Below are 24,714 nucleotides of genomic sequence, written 5' to 3' on the forward strand. Positions count from 1 at the left end.
AGGAAATGTAGAAACTAGGAAACTTGTCTAATAAAAAGAAATAGTTCAAGACTTCTCCCTTTAGCCAAGATGGAGTAACAGGGATTGGATTTATTGCTCCTCCCCCTACCCTACACACACAAAACATACACGCACATACGCGTATGTGCACACACACCTAAAACTATCAAAAAACTAGACAAGCTATACAAAAGAATGATTTTCAAGATGTTAGGCGTAAGACAACAAAAGACAGAAATCCCTGAGAGATGGGAAAAATCAATGTGAGCCCTGCAATTGATCCCTATTTACAGCCATTAGAGAATTTCCAAACAATGATGTAGTCAAGGGGAATCCAGGCAGAGTCCACCCAACTGCCTGAGTTGAAAAAACAGAGCAGAGGTCTGGGGAGTCCAAAGTAGCTAGAATTTGCAGGACAGAGTACTAGAAATAAAAATCTTGTACACACAGAGATCTCTGGAGATCTACAAAGGGTCTTTCAAGTATTTACTACTCATGCAGGTGAGGAAACTACCTGAAGCCTGGGAAAGAACCACCCCCCAAAATTTAGAAGTGACAATGCTCGAAGCTCAGACAAGGCTAGAAATACTGCCTGGACCCTCCAGCCAAGTTATGATTTATAGGGCATTGAGTAGGATATACAGAAAGGTTTAGCTTCAGTATTGGGAAATACAGGCAGGCATACCTCGATTTGCTGCACTTCACTTTATTGCACTTTGCAGATATTGCTTTTTTATAAATTGAAGGTTTGTGGCAACCCCATGTCAAACAAGTCTATTGGCACCAAAAAGATTATGACTTGCTGAAACTCAGATGATCGTTAGCAATTTTTAGCAATAAAGTATTTTTTAATTAAAGTATGTACTTTTTTTAGACACAATGATATGACACACTTAATAGATTACAGTGTAAACATAACTTTTCTATGCACCACTGGGAAACCAAAAAATTTGTTTGACTTCTTTAATTGCAATATTTGCTTTATTATGATGTTCTGGAACCAAACCCACAATATCAATGAAGTATACTTATAATTAGTCCTAAAGTGAGCACTGCTCTGGTCCCACTTAACAAATCTTAAAAGGAAGACCCAAAATGATCAAACTATTTCTAAGATACTTAATTACATCCCAGGGCAAAGGTCAAGAATATTTGTAGGATTATAAAAATATCAAATACCCAAAAAGTTAAATCACAGTTTCTAACATCCAGTTGAAAGACTACCAGACATACAGAGAGGCAGGAAACATCACCCATAATGAAGAAAATAATCAATCAACCCAGAACTAACACAGAGCTTAGAATTAGCAGAGGACATCAAAACAGTTATTCCACATATACCAACAGTTTAGAGAAGACATGTAACATTAAAAAAAAAAGGTCCAAATCTAACTTATAAAGATAACAACTACACTACTCGATGGGAGTAACAGTAGATTAGATATTGCAAAACGAAAGATTAGTGAAGCTGAAAACAGTGGCAGGACCTATCCAAAATGAAACACAGAAACAAGATTCAAAACATGAGCAGAGCAAGGGAAAGGGATGCGGGTGTCTGAAAAAGGTGAAGGAATATAGTCTAATATTGTGATAAGTTTTCAGAGTGACAGATGGGTACTAGACTTAGTGGGTCATCACATTGTAAGGTATAAAAATGCTGAGTCACTATATTGTACACCTGATACTAATATAACTAATATTATATACCAAGTATACTTAAATTGTTAAAAAATGAAAGTAGGAAAAAAAAAAAAGCCAACACCGAGGTGCTCTGGAACAACTACAGGCAGGCCGATATATATGTAATTGGAGTTCCCAGAGGACAGAAGGAGGGACAGAAAAATTATTTGAAGAAATAATGGTGGACGCATTTCCAAATATGATGAAAACTATCCACCCGCAGAGCCAAGGAACATAATGAACCCTAAGAACAAGAAATATGAAACATCACAATCAAATTATTAAAACGCAATGATAAAAACTGTCAACCTAGAACTATCTCAACAAAAATAATTTTCAGAAACAAAGATGATAGAGTGATTTGCAGACACAAAACAAAACAAAAAACAACTAAAATTATCTCCATCACCACTAGAAAAAATCTTAAAGCAAGTCCTTCAGGCGGGAGAAAAATAATGCCAAGTGGAAATAAGAGTCTACACTAAGGAATGAAGAGCACCAGAAATGATAACTGCATGGGTAACTGCATGACTCTTTTCTTACTGTGTTTCCCTGAAAATAAGACCTAGCTGGACCATCAGCTCTAATGCGTCTTTTGGAGCAAAAATTAATATAAGACCTGGTCTTACTTTAATGTAATATAAGAGCGGATCTTTATAATATGATATAGTATAAAATAATATAAAATATAATACTAGGTCTTATATTAACTTTTGCTCCAAAAGACGAGTTAGAGCTGATGGTCCGGCTAGGTCTTATTTTCAAGGCAACGCGGTATTACTTTACTCTCTTTAAAAGACAATTGACTGTTTAAACAAAATATCAACAACGTAGTTTGGAGTGTACTCATAGTAAAAATTGAGCATGACAGCAATAGCTCAAAGCCCAGGAGGGGAGAAAATGGAATTTTGTGATAGTGAGGTTCTTCCACTATATGTTGCGTAATATAACGTTACTTAAAGATAGGTTGTGATAGTTAATAATAGAAACCCTAAGTAAGCAATCACTAACATAAAACACTTGCAGCCATAAGCCCATAAAATAGAATCATAAAAAATATTCAGTTAATTCAAAGGAAGGTAGAAAAAGAGGGAAAGGAAAACAAAGGACAAATGGAGCCAATAGAAATCAGACAGCAATACGGTGAATTTAAACTTAACCATATCAATAGTGAACATTAAAGATAAATAAATGGTCTATATATCCCAATTAAAATACAGAAATGATCAAATTAAAAAGCAAGACTGAGTATATGTTGCCTACAAAAATTCACTTCAAACTTAAAGACAAAAATAGCTGAAAAGTAAAAGGGTATTAAAAGAGACACCAAGCTGAGAGGTGACATCACCAAGATTACGTGTTAGAAAACCCTAGACCCTCCTTCCCTCCATAGACACTGGTTCAACAATGATACAGAAACACATTCCCTTTGTGAGAAATCCAGAAACTAGCTGAGAGTGCCAAGAATACACATGGGTTAAGGATAGTCTCTTCAACAAATAGTGTCGACAGAACTGGATATCCAAAGAAAAAGAATGAAATTTGAACGTTATCATAAACCATACACAAAAAACAACTCAAAAAGGATTAAAGACCTTAATCTGTAAAATTACCAGAAGAAATTATTAGGAGGAAAGCTTCTTGACATTGGTCTTGGCAATGATTTCTTGGTTGTGATACCAAAATCACAGTCAATAAAAGCGAAAATGGACAAGTGGTACTTCATCCAACTAAAAAGATTCTGTATGACAAAGGAAAACCATGAAAAAACAACTTACAAAATTTGAGAAAATATTTGCAAACTACAGATCAGATAAGGAGTTAATTTCCCAAATATATAAGGAACTCCTACAACTCAATAGCAAAAAAAACTAATAACCTGATTAAAAATGGGCAAGAATTTGAACAATCATTTATCCAAAGGCTACATACAAATGGCCAGCGGGTTTATGAAAAGATGCGATGCTTAGGGCCTCTAATCATCAGGGAAATGTACATCAAAACCACAATGAGATATCACCTCACACCTGTTAGGATAGCTGTTATCAAAAAACGAAAGATAAATGTTGGCGAGAATGTTGAAAAATTGGAATGCTTGTACACTGTTGGTGGAGATGTAAGATGTTGCAGTCGCTATGGAAAATAGTATGGAGGTTATTCAAAAACTAAAAATAGAACTACCATAGGATCCAGCAATCCCGTTTACGGGTATTTATCCCAAATAATGGAAATGAGGATCTCAAAAGAGATATTTGCACTCCCATGTTCATTGCAGCATTACAATAGCTAAGATGTGGGGATAACCTAAATATCCATCATTGTATGAATGCATAAATAAACTGTGGTACTTCCAAACAATGGAATAATAGCACTAAAAAGAATGAGCTACCAAGTCATAAAAAGACAAGGAGGAGGAGCTTTAAATACATATTACTAAGTGAGAGAAGCCAGTCTGAAAACACTACATACCGTATGATTCCAACTCTCACATTCTGGAAAAGGCAAAACTATGGTGATATTGAAAAGATCAGTGGTTGCCAGGGGTTGAGGGGAGGGAGAGATGACTAGGTAGAGCACAGAGGACTTAAAGGGGAGTGAACTTACGCTACATGATACCCCAATGATGGATACATGTCATACATTTGTCTAAACTCATAGAATGTACAACAGCAAGAGTTGAGCCCTAGTAAACTGTGGACTTCGGGTGATAATGATGTGTCCATGTAGGTTCATGAATTGTAACGTATGTTGATAGTGGGGGACACTGTGCAGACATGAAGGCAGGGTATATTTGGGAAACCTCTGCACCTTCCCCTCAATTTTGCTGTGAACCTAAAACTGCTCTAAAAAATTAAAGGTGTAATAAAGAAAAAAGGAGGGCTGATTTAGATGAAAAGAGAACTAACAAAATTTGGATAGTATAAGGATAAGTATAAGGATAGTATAAGGATGTTCGTTAGGCTATTCATTACACTTTTGTGTAAGTTTGAAAATGTTTATAATAAAAAATTTTAATTCCCCTACATTAGCAAAAAAGTTATAAATGTTTTAGCTCAGGCCTCTAGTCAAAGTTCTGACTCAAGTTTCCCTCCTGCCTCCCCACCCTCAGCTGATGGCATTACTACATAATTAACTGAAAACGGAAGCCATTGGACAGGAACTTCCTCATCTGTCCTCTATTAAATTTGCCAACATGAATAGATGTGTACTCACAACTTCTGCCTTTATTCTTTGTAGCACCTTCTATTGTTCTTCAAAATACAGTAATTTCAAGGGGAGGATTATACTTCTTCATTCCATTAATATCCCAAAATGTCCCTTCATCACCTTTTCCCACTCATCCCCCCACCCATCTATAGCCAGTGTAAATCTTTTCAATCCAAATTAATCTGTCTTCCCCAAACTCATTGTATAAAAGAGCCCCGTCCATCCCAGGATGGGGGTATGTTTGTCTTCTCCATCTAGTCCTGTGCTGCTGGTGTAGACTGCATGCCCCAGAACCTGGTCTTTTTTCCGGTTAGCGTGTGGCTCCATACACCCTTTCTTTCAGGACAACTTTCACCCTCAAAACTTTTTAACAAAGGCTTCCGCACTGCAAGATTATGCTACACATTTTCCTCTAGTACTTTTGTTCCACATTTTAGTTAGACATTTTTAATCTGTCAAGAATTTGTTAGTATAAGTGAAGTAGGAATCCAGCCTTCATGTTTTTAATGAGTCGTTTTTAATTTATGTTTGTCCCCTAATAAGTTACCATATGCATATTTGAGTCTAGCTGAGTTAATTAGTATAAGAGTATCTTTCACACCAACCTGGGAGGTTAAGAGGAAGATTGGGGTTGGGGAACAAGATGGTTAATTAAGATGAAATTTACTTTTAGTTTCTTGGACCTATGAGTTTGATATGCCAGAGGAACATACAGGTAAAGATTCCTTTTATGCACTTGGAATGGAGAAACTATAGGTTGCAAAAGAGATTGGGTCAAAGCCATTCATGTGGGTGTCCCAGTTACAGAAATGGGAACTGCTGGGAAGGCCGAAGCAGAGGGTAGTTTACAAAAAGAGGGAAGGCTGCAAACAAGAAGAAACAAAACTCTTTTTCTTGCCCTTGGGGTATCATAATCACTTAGAGATATATTTCACAAACTTGACTAATGTAGGCATACCCTACCAAGGAAAAAAGATCTTGATTTCTTAGCTCTCGATGAATTTAGGAATTTATATACTGTCCATTTAGTTCTTCACTCAGTCCCAATGCAATGGTTAACACTACCTCAATCTAGTATCCTGGAAATTGTTGACTCAGACTAAGATTGTTACCTAGATGATCCAAAATATGACTATTATTGTTTTAAAATTGAGGTATAAATTACATACAATAATACAGAGAGTGAAGTGAACAGGTCTTAATTGTTATAGTTCAATGAGTTTTGATGAACAGCTACCCTGGTTATCCACACTCCTATCAAGATGTAAAGCACTTCCATGACCTCAGACAGTTCATTTATGGCCTTTACCAGCAGTCTCTACCCTTTCCCCAAGGCAAGATAATTTCTTTCACTAGAGATTAGTTTCACCTACTTTAGAATTTCATATAAATGGAATCATACTCTTTTGTGTCCAGCTTCTTTTTCTCAGCTTAATGATTGTGAGACTTATTCACATAATTTATTTCGTTGTAGAGCTCAGCAATATTCCACAGTATGGATATACCACAATTTGTCTGTTTATCTGTTGCTAGATGTTTGGGTTCTGTCCAGCTTTAGGTTATTTGAGTTAAGCTACTATAAATATTCTTGCACAAGTCTTTATGGCTCTGTGCTTTCATTTTTCTTGGGTAAGTACCTACCTAGAAATGGAATTACTGGGTCACAGAATAGGTGTTAGGCCATTGTTAGGCCAGGAGCAGAAACCATCTTATCTTCAAAGCCATTTGTACCTTGTACATGCTGTCTTGAACCATCTTATCTTAAAAGCCGTCTTGTGTCTTGTACCTGCTGGCTTGTATTTGCCTTAGACCTGGAGAAACCACCTTATCCTAGAAGCCATCTTGTCTTGCTTTGTGCCTTGCACCTGCTGACTTGAGTTTGTCTCCTAGGGGCTTATGATCAACTGGACCTGGGCATTCTGGATTGTGGCATGGGAGCCAGGATGTGGGGCAGGAAGGCATAGTCATGCCCCAAAACCCTTTATTATGAGAGACAAAGGAAGGAAAAGACCCTGAAGTATTATTGAAGGGGACCAGCCTCGTTTACCCCCTCCTGTAAAACTCCATACCCCTTTTTCCTCGGAGAGATTATGGCCTTTTCTAACCTGACCTCCTGCAGCTCAAACACAACAAATAAATTCTAATAGACCAATGTTGGTCTTCCCAGCTGTGCCTAACAGTAGGTGTATGTTTACTTTATAATAAACTGCAAGTTGTCTAAGGTGGTTGTATTATGTTATACTCCCACTAGCAATCAATGAGCATTCTAGATTCTAGTTGTTCAAAATGCTTGTTATCATATGAGAGTCTCAGTCTTTTTAATTTTAGCCATTCTGTTAGATATATAATGGTATTTTAATGTGATTGTAATTTACGAGTATATTTCTCTGATGTTGAGCATCTTTCTCCAAAGCTCTTTCTCCTTGAAGGGAGGCTAAGTCATTGCTTATATACACTTTTTGGTCAATTACATGTTGATTTCTTTTTTTGCAGTTGGCTAAACCTATCTGATTCGGTTCATGTCACCTTCACCTGGTTAGAGCTTTGTGTGCAAAAAAACTGTGCCACATTTTAACATTTAGCAACAGCATTTAGTAAGAACCACCTGGACCTTGAGACCCTGGCCCTAGCTAACATTTTTATGTGATTATTGGCCGTTCTGTCTTCACTTTGTGAAGTATCTACTCAAAACTTACGTCCATTTTAAAAATGATTTAAGATTATTGAATTTTAGTTCTTTAAATATTTTGAATATAAATCCTTTGCAGACATATGTATAGAGATTATTTTTTTCCAGTCTGTGTTTTTATTTCCTTAATATTATCTTTTGGTGAATAGAAATCTTAAATTTTGTTGCATTTTAATTTATCAATTAAGAATATGTATAAGTTCTTCATTACTCATAGATTCTGCAAGCCATATAGAGTTTACCATGTGCTATGCAATCTAAGTGGATAGTATGTAGAGTTTCTTGGTGTTTTTTTTTTAGCTCTATCTGAATGGCAATTTTGTTGTTATTGTTAAATTGTTATAAAGCCATAATCCAGAGCAGTGGTACAAAATTTAATTGAGCATATTCATCACCCTTGAAATTGTTAAAAGTAATATTGCTGGGCTTCACCCCTACAGAATGAATTTGTTTCATAGGTTCTGTGGTGCAGGCAGATTTAGGAATCACTGATCTGAAAATCCTTAGTGCTTGGCCAAATTTAGGGTTACCGTCACCTGCAGTTTTCTCACACAGAGGGCAAGACAGTGTTAATGGAAATAACCTGTTGCATTTTAATTTTTGCATGCTGTTACCACCTGCCATTTACTGCCCTTTGAAATAGTTAATTGGAAAGCACTGCGGGGGGGCGGGGGGAAGCACCGGAGAACTTCACTAATTTACTGAAGATTCTGTGGTAATAAGGTGTAACTGAATAAAATATTTCAGAACAGGAACGATTGCGTGGTCTCCAATGTTTCTAACCACTGGCTCCTGCTTTTCTTCTGCAAGAGAAAATTGCAACAAGTCTTCACAGTAAGGTTTTTTGTTTGTTTCTTAAAAATAAGTTGGTTCCCCTAACGGTTTTGCTAAAGGACCTTGACTTGTCTGGCAATTAAAAATGAAACTTCTCATTGGGTATTTTCAAGTCTGCCACAGGGAATCAGCTGCCAGTTTACTGCAATGTAGAAAACTGCACGAGATTCTGGGATTGGCATCAAAATGCTAATTCCAAAGGTCGAGTAAAGCTGGCGCTCACGTTTTCCATGCCTGCGCTCACTGCAGGGAGAACAAAGACCCAGCCAAAGGAGGCAGGGGCTGAGATTCATCCCCAATCTGTTTTCCTGAGACAATTTTGGAACCATGCCTGAAATGCCGGAGAACATGGAACAGGTAAGAACTAGCGTTTCAGGAGATGAAGCATTCTGAAGTTAGAGTCTCTTTAAAAGCATCCAGTGAACGTCTGCTAAAAGCTGAAAGGGTGTGCAAAAAACCCACCGGAAATGGGTGTCATTCATTTCTTTAAAGCATATAACTTTGAAAGAATAAGCCAATTTTAATTATTGACCCTGTATGGAGAACTCAGCTAAGTCTCATTAATTGACAAAAATAAAATGTAGAACGGCAGTTTCATTTAATCACCAGATTAAATGCAATGATGTAAGTGAAGATTCTGTATAAATAAGACTTTTTATCTGCAGCATGTACTCTAGCCTTTTTTTTTTTTTGTCTTGGCATGAATTGAATGTGCTAATGTTAACGTTTAGCTCCAGGTTGCTCTCTTTAAATTTATCGACTTAACCAGAGCACTTAATTTGGATGTTGTTTGTATAACGATGGCCTGTTTATTCACATAGAAACTTTCATGTTTGTGCCCCTAGAACTATACGCAAGTTTTAGCTGCCAAGTATCAAACCAGATTCTCAAATGTAGGCAAGTAACTTTTAGTTTCTCACTCTAGACAGTGCTGCTCTGAGAAACAATATGTTAGTTGTATGTGCATGTCCTTCAATCTTCACATTCAATACTTAATTTTTCTTTTTCCCAAGAAAGAGTAGATTGCATCACAGGTTGCAATTGGAGACTTAAAAAACAACCCAGTTCTTATAGAGGAGAATTCAGAGGCTCTTGAATCTTCTCCCCTATTCCCATCCCCCCTTTTCTTTGTTGTCTGCAGATCATGCAGTTTAGGGATGGGGCAGTCCTTCCAAGGACTTTCTAAATAATACTAAACTGATTAACAGTAATAACCTGGATTAAAACAAAAATCGGAGAGCAAGGGGCCTTGGGCTTTCACTACTGTTCCAAAGAAACTTTATGTTTACATAAACAAGGAATGAGTTGTTGGGGGTTGGGTAGGAACGTCGTGGGACTCAGACATGGAAAAACTTTTTTTAAAAGGCCACTCAGGCTTCAGCTCTAAGATTATACCAAAAAGGATTTTGAAAATGAGGTCCTTTTAGACAGATCCAAGAACAGTCACGTTTGTGGGCGACTTTCAGGGCTTGGTCTCCCGTGTATCTGGACAAGAACACTCAAACTGTTCCGGGGAAAAACTGGCGATCCCTACACGGTTTATGCTGTTTTATTTACGTATGTAGGTATGTATGTATGCATTTATTGTCTGAATAAGTTTCACAGGCATCCTGGCTGGCGCGGGAATTTGCAGTTTTGAAGTGAAAGGGAAATCAGTTGCGGGTTAGGTGGGTCTCAGCACTTAAGGCTGAAGCTGATTTGCTACTTAGAAAACACAGTATAGAAGTGGCCGAGCGTGACTTTCACCCCTCGGCGGTTCCTTCTTCAGCTCTGTTGTTGCGGAGACCAGGCGGGTGCAGCCCGCTCAGCCCTGAAGGCGGAGCTGCTCGAAGGGCATTCTGACTGTTGACTCCATAAAATGTCGAGTCCGAGGCTCCACTACCGCAGATTCTCATTCTGTAATTATTGATCAAGCCTGAGAATATGCATTTTGAAGAGGCACCCCAACAAGTCATCCCCCATCCCTGTACCTGCGCCTCCTGTTTTATGTTTAACTAGTTGAAAATAGTTTGGCATCTTTGGCATTTCACACACTACTTTTTAGCATCCCAGAAAGACAAATTGGTTCTGGAGATGTTAATGACGCAGATACCAACGCTTTGGTTTGTATTCGTTGTCTCTTTCTAAATCTCTCAAAAACACTGCTAATGCTCTAGAGACGTACGTCTATTGTGCTTTCTCCCTCTCCTCACGCCCCATGACTTTAAATGTTTTATCCCAGTTTATATGTTACATGTCCACTTGATTCTTATGCGCTGAGCACAGTGTGCAAACTTGAATCTCCAGGCGATCCAATTCAATCCTTCCTTAGTCAAGGAAAAAAAAAAGCGCATCAACAAACCCCTCACAACAAAACTTCTGTGCCCCCCTTAAGGCCAAAGCCTTTGTTTTGTGTATCCCTTTAAGAGTTGGCGCGTGGGCTGAAAGCCACCCGAGCACACCGCCCCCTTTTGGGCGGGGCATTGGCGGAACGCGTCCAATCAACAGGCGCGACCTTGGCGGCGGAAGCCGGAAGCCGGGAGCCGGGACCGGCCTGGACCTATAGGAAGCGAGCCCAGGGCATCGGAGCTGCGGCCCGCGGCGGTCCCGGACAGGAGGAAGTGGCGGTCGCTGAGGCGGCCGCGTGAAGACCGCGGAGATGGTGGGGCGGGAGAAGGAGCTCTCCATCCACTTCGTTCCCGGGAGCTGCCGGCTGGTGGAGGTGAAGGAGCCGTCCCGGGGGTCTCGTGGGAACCGGGGCTGCAGAGGGGGACGAGCCAGGTCTCAGGGGTTCGGGTTGTTTTCCTGGCGCCTCATCCCCGAGTCGGAGCTTCTGGCGCCGAGTCTGCTCAGCGCCACCTTCCAGCCCTGGGAGACCTGGGCGGCGCCATTGCGTTTGTTTACCTCGGCACACACCCGTCGGTCCTTTCCAGCCTCCGCGACAGGAAATCGAGTAGATCGGCTTTCACTTTTTGAGTCTCCAGCCTCCCCTCTCGGGAATGCGGAGGGGTTTTCTGTCGGCTTTGATTTTTTTCCTTATTTTTTTTTTGAAATCCGTGTCCGTATCCCTCGCCCTTACCTGTTTGTAGCTTAGGAAGAAGGGGGGAAGGTGGCTTTGCAGGAATCCTAACAGTGTCGGAGATGACAACTCACTCGACTCCTAGCGTATACAAAAGACTAAAACTACGGCGTGCGCTGCGCGTACGTTATTTACTGGAACCTCAGTAACGGCGGGAGTGTTTTCCCTCCGCGTCACAGAGGAGGAGGCGGAGGCTTAGAGGGGGCGTCCGTGGCCCGGGGTCCTCGGGGGCTGTTCGGACCCGGGCTTCAGACGCAGGTCGCCGTTTCTGGGCCTTTGAATACTGCGGAGGGGGCGGCGAGGAGACCCCCCATTCCGTCCCCGCCCTCCGGCACCCGTCAAGCCACAGAGCGTCTGGTCGGGTTCAAAACAATACGTTTCCTCCGCTGTCCGCGTTTCCCCAGCGGGGCTCAACACACGAACAGATTAACAGGACAGTCAAACGCTCAGTACCTCCTCCTGGGGAACCCGCCTAAGCACGAACATGTCAAGGGGAGCGGGGCAGCCCTGGGCGTCTGAGACATTCCGGACGGAGGAGAAAAGGGGTGGGATGGGGTTTCAGGTTCCAGAGGTGAAAAGCAGCGATGGACAGGTGGTTCCGGGGTGGCGGACCACGCGGGGTAGAAAGAGCCTTGCTGGGCAGCCCGGAAACGGCGGCACGTGGGGTGCCGAGCTCCTGGGCTTGGGGTCCTCCTGACCAACGCTGGGGTACAAGTCGTTCGGTAAGCCACGGCTCCCTTCCCAGCGTCGGCTTTTCTGTCTGACTCTCTTGGGCGGGAAAGCGGGGCAGGCTCCACGGTTTTCTGAGTCCTGCTTCTTAAATAGCGGACAATCTGTACCCTAAAAGCGGCTCCAGGGTAGCAACATTGTGGTTCCCTTCAGTACCTGGCGTGGGGATAAGAAGACTGGTAATCTCCCGACCAGTTTGTCTTGTGGGTATGACGGGAGGTGGCAGCTTCTGGTAACGCAAACTTTTGTCACCTGCGAAATGTAGAGGGTACAGTGATTACGAGTACCTGTGGGGTGTTGAGGGTCAAGTTAGAATAGACGGGCTATGTACCCCTGTATGTCGTTCCTGTGTGCCCCAGATAGTGCTCAGGACTTGTTACCCGTTGCAGCTCGCGTGTCTACATACACGTCGGTGTGTGCATGTGCGTATATACAGCGGGTTTCACGGTAGGCGTTCAGGAGCCTAATGAAAATGGGGTTTCCTTTATTACCAGTGGTACAACCAGGAAGCTTCGCATGTATTTGCTCCTCTCAAAACATGTATAGAATTAAAACTCACTTGTGAGAATGAGGGCTGTCTTATAGCTTATGTTAAGAGAAACAGTAGTGGTTTTTTAAAAATAATACTGGCTGGGGCCTACAATAGGGTGACAGTAGGAGTTAGACCAGTGTCATCTAAGTAATCATGGGATCTTAAAAAGTGTTTTAAAGTCCAGGAATGTCTACCCAAAGATCTGCCTTGACAGGAACGTTGTGAGGATCAGTTAAAAACTTCACTAAGTTTAAGATGTCCTTAAAATAGCAAAGTATTGTTATATTTATTACTAACGTTTATGAAGATCTCTCTTTAGACATTAGTGATGTTTCACCCTACTTTTTCTAGGATATTTTTAATGCAAGTATGCTAAATTAGAAATCCCAGAGTATTGTTTTGGATCATTCTGAAGGTGTCATTTATCTTGCATTACGTATACAGTTTATTTGAGTTGATTTGCATAAGAAGAGTGGTAGTTCTACATTTATTTATATTTGTTTAATTTTTCAAGAATTTCCTTGGTGTCTGTAAATCTGGTCACCTGAAGTTACTGAATTCTGTACATCTAAAGAGTTTATACGATAAGAGGCAAATATGTTCAGAGTAACTTAAAGCGCCGTTTGATAGAATTTACCTGTAAGGCAATAAAAATTGAGAAAGTAGACTTTTCAGGCAGACAGAATATTTTCAACTCTTTCTTGTGGTTTGGATTAACTAAACAACTTTTTAGTCTTCCATTCTGAGTTCCTTAGGGTGTTTGGACATTCCTCAGTTTTGCAGAACTAAATTTGTAGAGTAATGGTCCAAAGTAATTTTCAGAGGACTATTTCTTTTAGAAATAAAACAAACAAAACAGTATGCTTTAAAAAGCTTAGGTAAGGTTCTGTTTATATAGAAACTCACAAACAGAAGAGTTATTTTCGTTTGGCATCTTTTAATTTCAGAGTGATGCACCTTTTATTTGCCAACCACCAATACACTTGTAATTGAAATGGAAAAATCTTTTGGTTCCTATACTGTGACAGAAGATACTCATTGAGTCTCTAGAGAGACTGTGTGAAAAGAGTAAAAGTTACTTTATGTAGGTAAATTCACACTCTTCAGACCCCTTTGTGGTAAGGATAATATGGAAAATATTAGCATTGTAGAACTGGAAAGCTGGAAGATCCTTGTCTTCTTGTCCAAATGCTTCGTTTATAAGATCAGTAGACATGGAGTAACTTCTCAGTACCACAGTTGGTGACAGAGCAGATAAAACTTAATTCTCATGATTCCAAATACAAGTTCAAAAGATTGAGACAAAGTTCAGAATGTATTTGGCTGGACCATAAAGCAAGAAGACCTAAGTTCTTGTCATAACCTTTTCCCTTTTACAGTGGGCAAAACTTTTAACATCTCTACACTTCAGGTTCCTCACTTTGGAAACCTATCTGCTCTGCGTAACAAGGCTATTTTTATGATCAAAAGACATGATTATGATCAGAAGATATGGTAATAGATTTATATAACACTTGATAGTTTTCAAATATAAGATTGTCTGGAATCATTTCTGTTTCAGAAAAGTGCTTGCATTTCAGATCTTTTCTCTTTGAATAAAGAAAATTCTTGAGCATTGACATCTGACCACATTTCCCCAGGGTGTAAGGATATAAGGTTGTATTTTTTCCATGCATCTCCCATCCTTTTTAAAAGTTAAGTGTATTATATTGCCTAAAATGCCTTGCTGTGCTTGTAACAATACTGTACATCACATCTAAGAAGCTCTTGATTATAAGGTCATCTGGGCCCTTATTTAAAGATGCACTGAAAAGCAGAAAACACTGCCAAACTGACACATTTCATACGATGCACATCTTTTTCATTCATTTAACCGAGATGTTAAAAAGAGGAAACTGTGTTTTACAGACTCAGTGAAGTATCTAGGAATCTTAATCTACTGTAGTAACCTTTATATCTTGCATAATGCTTGTTTTTAACTTTTTTCTAATTTTCCTTTTTAACCGAGAAAGGAGGAAAGATGTCACTTTTAGAAAGGTAGATGGCAATTTTTGGGCTTGTTTAAAAGAGAAATTTATCTTTAAGAAAGCGTTGCACTTTCCTGTAATTCAAGATTACAGTTCTCAAAGTGTAGTTCTCAAGCACCACACTTGTTAGAAATGCATATTATCTGAGAGCCTTCCAGACTTTTCTGATCCATACCCTGGTCCTGAGAACCACTGACCTAAGAACTGCTGTCTGGTTCTTTGCTTCTTAGAGTGACGTAAAAAGTGAGAAATAGAAGAGACCGAATCATAGCTCTAAATAGTATTTTCCTGGAGATCTCTATGGTATTTGTCCTGTGTAAATTTTTCTGAGTGTATCTGTGCTAGACTTGGCATGTTTTTGCCTCTTCACAATTCAGTCTTTGTAGAGTTGTTTTCTTGCCAAAATTCAAAGAAAATATTTTGCTGGCCGAAATCCTTATTTTCATAAGTCTTCACTTAGAGTGGAGTTTTGGCAACAGAGTCTAGATGAATTTTCCTTCAACTTTTAAAATGTCTTGAAACTGGTTGAACTAAAGAAAAAAGTATTTTAGAACTTACCTTTATGCTGTCTCTTTCATTTCAGGTTTTTCCTATGATAAAAATACCTGATTTTGGTGGCCTTTTCTTTTTTGTAAATGTGTATGTAGTCTGCTAAGTTATTCTGCTGAATAAGGACTGAAAAAAAAAAGATCTTTGGTTATTGTATGCATATTTAAAGTTTTTGACAGTTCAGAATTAGGTGATTATAACAACACTTCAAATAATAAGGCTTCAAGAGGATAAAATATAATAAAACTTCTGTTTTTTTAATAGCAAATATTGACTTTATTCAAGAATCTGGAAGGAAATTGGTGTTACTCATCTTGGAAAGAAGGGAAATTTGAGACACTATGCCTTGCAAATACAACTTAAATTGTTTGCTAAATAGTAGTTCCTTTTAATTTTGGTGTGTAAGGAATTTTTTTTATTTTTCACAATAGTAACACAGTAAATAATCCTTTTTCTCCCCTCTTTACCCTTTAGGAGGAAGTTAACATCCCCAACAGGCGGGTCCTGGTTACTGGTGCCACTGGGCTTCTTGGCAGAGCTGTGTACAAAGAATTTCAGCAGAATAATTGGCATGCCTTAGGATGTGGTTTTAGGAGAGCAAGACCAAAGTTTGAACAGGTTAATCTGTTGGATTCTGATGCAGTTCATCACATCATTTATGATTTTCAGGTATGGTTTAGTGTATTTTAACACACCTGTAAACTATATTAAGAATCATCTAGAAGATACAGAAAGCATTGCTCTCAAGGAAGTTACTGTACTTAAGCTCTAACCTGTTAGGTAGCAATATCCAGTGCACTTTTTTTTAGCATGGCAGAGTGTATGCAGTCCTTGAGAAGATTAGGTTGAGACGTGTTGGCAAAAGACAGAAATATGAAGCATTTTATAAAAAGCTTGTGTTTATGAAGTACTCTTGTAAGTACCACTTCCTATGCAAATGTTCCTTTAATATTACCTGTAAACCTTACAAAATAGATAACATTATCTCCATTTTAGAGATGACAAAGGCTTAGAGAGGTTAAAGAACTTGTTGGCCGTGGTCATAGTACCACAGAAAAAAATAGGTTTGGTTCCACCTCTAATCAAATGGAGCATGCAGGTTCTTTCTAAAAATGTGTTTCAAGTAACACTTGCATCGGAATCTTTTGGGCAACTTGTTCTTCGGCCTCTCTTTCCCAGAGATTTTAATTCAGTAAGTCGGTGGTGGGACCCAGGACTCTACATTTTAAGAAGCACCCCAGACTGTGCACATTCAAGTTTGAAAACAGCTACGATCGTGCTCCCTCAAGTAGTGAGTTGTTGAGGGGGACATTTGGTATGTGGGTACAACGTAGCCTTGCCTGTCCTGTCCGTGATTGTCCCAAATATTAGCTCTGGCTCAGCTCTTCTGGGAAATAGGTGCCTCTTCTCTCCAAAGGACCCTCTGCATTCCTCTATCTTGATGTCTGTCACAATATAGTCAAACAGTCTTTTCACATATTTGTCTTTTCCACTTGATTATGAAATCCTTGCTCTCTGCACAGTGCTTAGTATATAGGCGACATACGAAATGCTCAACTGGGAATATAATTTTTATGGATAGTTGATTTTCTTTAAATGATCGGTCTAAGATTTGAATTTATGAATTTGATTTGCAATTGGTATTCCTTTTCCTTTAACAGATTTTTTATTATTTAGGCCATATTAATTACACATATTAATCACACAAATGATAGCTCTTTTCTCCCATCCAAATGAGGGGATGAAGCTTATTTTGATTGAGAACTAGAGCTGTTGACCTAGAGGATTGACTGGTTTTGCCTAGGGCTTACTCAGTGGCTCTTTCCTTTTAAAGGAAGTTCGAACCTTGAAAAAAGGAAACATGGGAAAACAACCTCAAAAATTACAATGATTTTTCTACAAATTAATTTACTGTTGGAAGGATTCAGTTCCTGTTATATTCCTTTTTGGGTTAAAAATCAATACTTAACTTCCAGCCCCATGTCATAGTACATTGTGCAGCAGAGAGAAGGCCAGATGTTGTAGAAAATCATCCAGATGCTGCGGCTCAACTTAATGTGGACGCTTCTGGGAATTTAGCAAAGGAAGCAGGTAATGATGACTGTATAAAATCTTTATGAGATATTAAATGATCTCTGAGTTTGTAAAGATTAAAGTTTTGTGGATTGCTCGTAAGACATTTGTTTTTATATATGATGAATAAGCCATTACATCAATTCCAGTGAAGAGGAAAGAGTAATGTCATATACTAATTTAAGAGATTCCTTTCTGTCTTTTTTTGTAGCTGCAATTGGAGCCTTTCTAATCTATATTAGCTCAGATTATGTATTTGATGGAACAAATCCTCCTTACAGAGAGGAAGACATACCAAGTCCCCTAAATCTCTATGGCAAAACAAAATTAGAAGGAGAAAAAGCTGTCCTACAGAACAATTTAGGTAAGAAACAGCCATCTCTTCAGCTCCTGATTGTTTTTGAGGATTCCTTTTTGTTCATTTTTTTATACACGTCCATACATACATATATACATATGTATGTACGTACAGAGGGTGCCCAAAGAAATGTATACACATTTTAAGAAAGGAAAAAACTGTATTCAAATGGTAGTACTCAATATATACCAATAACAAAAGATGAATACAAGTCACATTTGACTTCTGCAATTACAAGAGGTGCCCCAAGTGGTTACCATCAGCATCCAGACACTTCTGATTATGGCAAACTACTGCTCGAGCAACGTTGACCAAAATGTCCACTTGTATCTCTGTGCATGCCACTTCAATTTCTTCCCAAAGTATCTCCAGTGTAGCCGGTTTTCTACAGTACACCACATCCTTTAAGGTCCACCATAGGTAGAAGTCAAGGTGTATTAAGTCAGGAGAATGTTCTCGATTTTCAAATACCAGTTCAAAATGGTCTTGTGCTGCTCGAACAACAAGTGTGCTTCCGCCATTTTCTTTGACTGTCCTGCCTGTCACATGGTGACGCTAGCATTCATTTGATTAACGCTATCTTTTGATCGAACGTCATACTACACATTGCTACCATAATTCAACTTCGAAAAGTAATACTACATAGATAGCATCTCTAAAATGTGTATATATATTTTTTGGCACCCCAAGTATAAGTGTGTGTGTGTGTGTGTGTGTGTGTGTGTATTTAATTAATCAAGAATCACAAATCATTGGAGAAAAATTAGAGCATGTAGTTAATAAAAAAGAAAATTAAGAATTTTAGAAATCTTGAAAAATTTATGAATCCTTCAAGACTTTTTTCCGCTATCAGTGTATACATAAATATCGTTATATAGAGAGAACAAATCATATAGTACAAATTTTGTGATCTAATTTAAAAAAATTGGTCAATATAATTCCCTTAGATTGAGGTATTTTGTTATTTGTGTGGTTTCTCTTTTTTTCCTATGTGTATTTGTCTATACATACATACATGTATATGTGCTGGTTATAAAAGGTATAACCTCCTTGGAAAAAAATTTAAAAATATAAAATTGTAAATAGTATAAGTTCTTTTATAATGCTACCTCAGAGAGAAGCACCAAATTTGGTTACGTATGAAAGTGCCTTTTGTGATTTTTTAAAAAAATATATGCTTGTTGTTTTGTGATCTGTTTTCCCCCCACATACTTGCATTTCAGTACTTATGGAGCCATCTCTTAGGTGTCTTTTTCCTATCAGTGGCTGCATAGTACTTGATTTAACGATCCCCTGCACAAAAACTACTGCCTAAGATGTCCTTGAGAAGCATCCCTTGGTATAGATATTGTACTAATAGACATTCTGTTTTTCAGCTTTTTTTCCTATTATAAATTATCCTGCAGAAATTATCCTTGAATACATACTTAACATACAGTTATCCACTAAGTGAATTTAACTAAAAAGGTCTGTTGTAACTCCTCAGTAGGGACCAACATAAAATTAAAATACCTCATAAATCGTTTTGTTTATTTAAGTGTGTTTATCCAGGACCCATCAGTTCTAAGTGAAGTAGGTATTTCAGTCTAGCTGTGGAGGGTGCACCTTACAGTGACCAATGCAGGTCTTGAACTGGCAACCTTGTTGCTAAGAGGACCACCCTCTAACCAACTGAACTAAAGGGCCGCCCCATAATTCTTTAATGATTTCAAGATTTATGTGGTGAATACTCACATACCCTTTATATGGATTCACTAATTGTTAATGTTTTGCCACATGTGTTGTGTACATATACATTTTTTTTTCTGAACTCATTAAGAATTACTGGATTTAATCCCCAGATTCTTCATCGTGTATCTTCTAACAAGGATGTTCTTTACAATGCAGTTATCACACTCAGGACATTTAACATTACTGTACTATAATATACAGTCTTCATAGGAATTTTCCCAATTGTCCCAATAATGCCCTTTATTACATTTTACTCTTTAGCTAGGATCCAGTCAAGGATCACTTATCGCATTTAGTTTTATTTTTAATCATCATAATGATGAAGACATAGAAATACCCTAAATACGAGAATATTTAAAACCATTTAGGATCACATTTGTTAAATGGGCATCATTATAGGTGAGCTGTGTCATTTTGATGTCTTGCAAGTTTTCTACTACAATATTGTTTAAATCCACGTATTTTCATCTTACATCAAGACTTAAGAACCAGTTAGATTTTTTTTTTTAAAGATATTTTATTGGGGAAGGGGAACAGGACTTTATTGGGGTACACTATGTATTTCCAGGACTTTTTTTTTTTTCCAAGTCAAGTTGTCCTTTCAATCTTAGTTGCGGAGCGTGCTGTTCAGCTTCACGTTGTTGTCCTTTCAGTCTTAGTTGTGGAGGGCGCAGGTCAGCTCCAGGTCCAGTTGCTGCTGCTAGTTGCAGGGGGCACTGCCCACCATCCCTTGCGGGACTCGAGGAATCGAACTGGCAACCTTGTGGTTGAGAGGACGTGCTCCAACCAACTGAGCCATCCGGGAGGCAGCTCAGTTCAAGGTGCCGTGTTCAATCTTAGTTGCAGGGGGCCAAGCCCACCATCCCTTGCGGGATTCGAGGAATTGAACTGGCCACCTTGTGGTTGAGAGCCCACTGGCCCATGTGAGAATCAAACCGGCAGCCTTCGGAGTTAGGAGCATGGAGCTCCAACCTCCAGAGCCACCGGGCCGGCCCAGAACCAGCTAGTTTTTGCTTTTTTTTTTCAATTACAGTTGACATTCAATATTATATTAGTTTCAGGTGTACAACATAGTTGTTAGACATTTATATAACTTAAGAAGTTCCCTCCCAATAAGTCTAGTACCGTCCTAGCACCATACATAGTTATTAAAGAAACAGTCAGCTTTAAAATATTACCTGCTTCATTTCTAGGAGCTGCTGTTTTGAGAATTCCTGTTCTGTATGGAGAAGTCGAAAAGCTTGAAGAAAGTGCCGTGACTGTTATGTTTGATAAAGTGCAGTTCAGCAACAAATCAGCGAACATGGACCACTGGCAGCAGAGATTCCCCACACATGTCAAAGACGTAGCCACGGTGTGTCGTCAGCTAGCAGAGAAGAGGATGCTGGTGAGAATCTTGGGCAGGAAGATGTCCTAACTTCCATCACAGGGAAAATCCTGTTAATGAATGAAAATTAAAGTGCTCTTTTTTTAAAACTACAAGACCAGACAAAAATAGTTTACAGATAGGCTGTATTTGTGAATAATAAAAATATCATATTCTTCTGTTTACATTCATTTCTCAAATACTACAGACACCATTTATCATTGTTTTATTGCAATATGACTGAACACTTGTATCTTTATTTTGGGTAACAGTAATCTGAAGTTTTTTAAGAAGGTACTCATAAGAGCTACGTAATGTGAAAGAAGAATCTACATAGGTATTTATAATTTCAGCCATCTTAAGAATAATGTGGTTTTTTTGTTTTGTTTTTTAGATAGCTGAATAGGAGTTAATTTTAAACTTGTGAAAAGTTGGAGCTATGTAGAATATTCATAAAAAGAAAGATCAGAGACTGATTTATTTTAGAATACAAAATATATGACTACTTTTTAATACATAAAAATTGTATTTAAGGATGTTATGACTAATTAGCTCATCTTGAAAAACGGTTCTTAAGTTTTGTTTTTAGCTTCTTACTATAATTAGAAATACTCGTTAAATTGGGCTGTGTTTCCATAAAATCTGTAATCATTTTTAGGATTCCCACTAAGTAAAATGGGAGTCATTTTTATTTTCATTTAAAAACATTCCCAAGGCTAAATTCTAGAAATTGCTTTTTATGTTTAGCTGGGAATACTTACAGGGATTCTATTTTAGATTTCTGTGGAGAACATTCCAGAAAGGAGAGATGCATTTCTTTTTTGGACATTTTAAATTGCGTTTCTTGTCAGACCTACCATTTCATTCCACTCAAAAAGTTGAAACTATTTTGAATTTGTGTCCTTGTTAGGATCCATCAATTAAAGGAACTTTTCACTGGTCTGGCAACGAACAGATGACAAAGTATGAAATGGCGTGTGCGATTGCAGATGCCTTCAACCTCCCCAGCAGTCACTTAAGACCTGTAAGTACACACATTTAAATCCTCACCTTTCGAAAGTCCAGAACCATCACGGAAGTGTGTATCGCTACCATTTTCATGTTGCTTTGGAAGTATTGGTAACTTCATTTTCAGGTTGTAATCAAAGTGGACTTCGCTTTTATCTTCTCAGTTTATATTGTTATTTTTCTTTAAATTATCATGTATAATAAATAAGTCCATAAGTATTGGTGTAGTTTATAGAAAACTTATTGTCTTGATTGTGGCAGACTTTTTCTTTATTTTTCCAGGCATCAAATCTGATTTCTTGCACTGAGGTAAAAAAAAACAATGAAGTAGAGAATGTAAAACCTGAACATGTAGCTTTCCATTTATTTTTGATATTTTGCTTTTATTTTTCTTGAAAGATAACTGACAGCCCTGTCTTAGGAGCACAACGTCCAAGAAATGCTCAGCTTGACTGCTCCAAATTAGAGACCTTGGGCATTGGCCAGCGAACGCCATTTCGAATTGGAATCAAAGAATCACTCTGGCCTTTCCTCATTGATAAGAGATGGAGACAAACGGTCTTTCATTAGTGTATGTCTTGTCTTTTTTTGTAATGATAAATATAGTATGTGGCACTTTTTAAAGAAAAAAGGAAATAGTTTTGTATGCGTGCTCTTTAATTGTGATTCATGATCTTTCAGGTAAATGATGCCCTTGCACTAGTGAAATTGTGTAAAAAACTACGGTCAATAATGCCTTGTTTGAAGTCATGTTTCTTTTCATCATTTTGTTGGTTCTGGCTCTGAGTATAGTAGATGATTATTCTTAAATGAGCCAGGATGAAACGTCTGTTGTAGACTTTCTTTGGGTGGTGGCAGGATGAAATACATTATCCATTCCTATAACCTCTACATTTTTAGGACTTTTGCAACTGTTGACCTTTTTGTTCTAAAGTGTATTAAGTAGTATGAAAATCAATGGTGTTCATGATTTGCTTTGCTTGAGCGCAGAACAAAATGTTTGAAGAAAGAAACTTTATTTTTGCAACTTAAGTACAGTTTTTATGCTTGAGATATTTCAACATGGTATGTATATTGGAGCTCCTGCAGCTTGATGCCTCCTGCTTTTGTAGCAGTGGGCACTTGACAGAGAGCATGTCTGTATGTATTTTTTAAATATACATAAAAGTGTCCTTTTCACTCCATGTTACAAAGTGATATTTCTATGTGTGATTAATAATAATGGGCCTTGTTGTAAGTATTTTGACCATTCATGAATAACAATAAATACGTACTGCTGGCATGGTAATGCTTAGTTTTGTATTTACTTCTCTTTTTAAATGTAAGGACTAACCATCTAAACTAATTGTTATTTTGTTGCTTTAATGTAACAGGCATACGAGAGAATATAGTTAACATTAAGATATAAAACAAAATAATAAAATGAACACGGTGAACCTACCATTGGAGATCTAAAATGTTACAGATATTGTATCTACTTGTGTTAGCTGATTGTTTTTTAACTAAAACTAAGTGACTATGTAATCTTGTTATGTATTTACACAGAATGTTCCTTCTGAAGAATGCAGAGTATTTGACTGTATTGTCTGTACTAATACTCAGGTGACCTTAGCCTCAACAGTATCTTTGGTCCTTAAGAAGAAAGCACAAAGGTAGAGTGACTTACATGACTTGGCTTCTATTCAGGGGTCAGTGCAAACTCGGGTTTCAGATTTTCTTTGTTTTGTTTTTTTTACAACACATTCCTTTTTTTAATATATCAAAAAGTGTTTCCAAAGCAACATTATTAAAATGATTGTACCAGTCCCTAATACAACATCAAGCTCTTATAGGAAGATACAGAGAGGGCAGGAAGTTTTTATCCATCAGTGCTTTAGGTGCTCTTTTTTTCACCCAGTAAATTCATGGCAGCTTTCTTGGCTTCTTTAGTGACGGCATCTGCAGTCTCTTTGGCTTTGACCTTCAGGTCATTCACCACATTGTCTACTTAGGACTCCTGCTTCGGGAAGAAAGGAGGGATGATACACCTGTAGAGCAGTTCCGCCCCATTGGAGGGGTTGGGGCCCAGGCACCATGGCAGGAAGCTGCACGTCAGCATGTAGTAGAAGGGGAACCATGACAGGCAGTGGTCAGAGAAGAATTCGGCAATGCTGCACACACCATACACTACCCAGTAGGTCAGCCACGGGGTGTCATCTTGTTGGGACTCGGTATGGCTTTGAGATGTAGGCTGGGTAGCCAAATCCTGTCAGGTTGCCAAGGACAGAGGCTCCACAACCGCACACCAGGTGCAAGGCTACCAGCCCCATGCCACTGAGCACCATGTAGCTTCGGTTCACAGCAGTCTTGGCTTCCAGCTTGGCCAAGAGGTCAGTCATGCAGTTCTTGTGCAGAAACTGATTGAACCTCTGTCTCATGGCCACGGACATGCAGAGACCGCCTTGCCGCCACCCTGGGCTACTCCTAGTGCAAGTGGCTGCAGAGCAGGGTGACTGATGGGCGGCGCGCGCAGGGGCCAGCCTCGTCTACGTTGCCCTCCCACTCCGCCCCCTCCTGTCCCCACCGGATCCACACCACCCCTCCCCCTGGTTTAGATTTTCTTATTTCACTTGTGGGTTATTCTTGCCATACATTATGATCTTATTCTCTCATTGGACAGAAAGTATTTCTAATTTCCTAATTTACGTAGAATTTTGGGTTTAGAGAGGATCATATTTGAGTGATTTGGTTAAAGCAACAATTCCTAAACCGTGCTATATTTTGTAATTAACTGGGGAAATTTTACTGATACCTGAGCCCTACCCTGGACTCACTGAAATAGAATTTCTGGAATTGATGCCTGCTCATCTAGGTTTAAATGTTCCCTAGGTGCT

General features: G+C 38.7%; 1 protein-coding gene and 1 pseudogene across 8 annotated transcripts; one reads left to right on the forward strand and one right to left on the reverse strand.

Annotated features, from left to right (window-relative positions):
- The first annotated feature begins 8,573 nt into the window (after window positions 1-8,573).
- MAT2B (methionine adenosyltransferase 2 non-catalytic beta subunit) lies at window positions 8,574-23,363 on the forward strand. 7 transcript variants are annotated; one of them, XM_081036017.1, is made up of 8 exons: window positions 8,602-8,767; window positions 15,780-15,974; window positions 16,485-16,596; window positions 17,282-17,396; window positions 17,590-17,742; window positions 20,661-20,854; window positions 21,744-21,857; window positions 22,241-23,294. In XM_081036017.1, the coding sequence occupies exons 2-8, from the start codon at window positions 15,943-15,945 to the stop codon at window positions 22,409-22,411; spliced, it is 891 nt and encodes a 296-aa protein (XP_080892143.1). In that variant the 5' UTR covers window positions 8,602-8,767; window positions 15,780-15,942; the 3' UTR covers window positions 22,412-23,294. The 7 variants fall into 7 exon arrangements, with proteins under 7 accessions (XP_080892139.1, XP_080892143.1, XP_080892138.1 ...); XM_081036016.1 differs by lacking the exon at window positions 8,602-8,767 and adding an exon at window positions 10,946-11,111; XM_081036018.1 differs by lacking the exon at window positions 8,602-8,767 and adding an exon at window positions 10,946-11,111 and having other exon boundaries at window positions 22,124-23,126.
- A 229-nt stretch (window positions 23,364-23,592) lies between these two features.
- LOC308491874 (receptor expression-enhancing protein 5-like) lies at window positions 23,593-24,392 on the reverse strand (annotated as a pseudogene). The gene has a single exon. The product of its transcript is annotated as a receptor expression-enhancing protein 5-like (transcript).
- Between the last annotated feature and the right edge of the window lie 322 nt (window positions 24,393-24,714).

This window comes from Rhinolophus hipposideros (assembly GCF_964194185.1).
Source record: "Rhinolophus hipposideros genome assembly, chromosome: 23".
Classification (NCBI taxonomy): Eukaryota; Metazoa; Chordata; class Mammalia; order Chiroptera; family Rhinolophidae; genus Rhinolophus; species Rhinolophus hipposideros.

What these genes read in the sequence shown, in the direction of transcription:
- MAT2B (XM_081036012.1), top strand. Translation starts at nt 11,049, where the DNA reads ATGGTGGGGCGGGAGAAGGAGCTCTCCATCCACTTCGTTCCCGGGAGC. An exon ending in GGAGCTGCCGGCTGGTGGAG is followed by an intron (nt 11,112 to 15,779) that starts GTGAAGGAGCCG and finishes TTTACCCTTTAG; the next exon opens with GAGGAAGTTAACATCCCCAA. An exon ending in CCAGCAGTCACTTAAGACCT is followed by an intron (nt 21,858 to 22,240) that starts GTAAGTACACAC and finishes TTTTCTTGAAAG; the next exon opens with ATAACTGACAGCCCTGTCTT.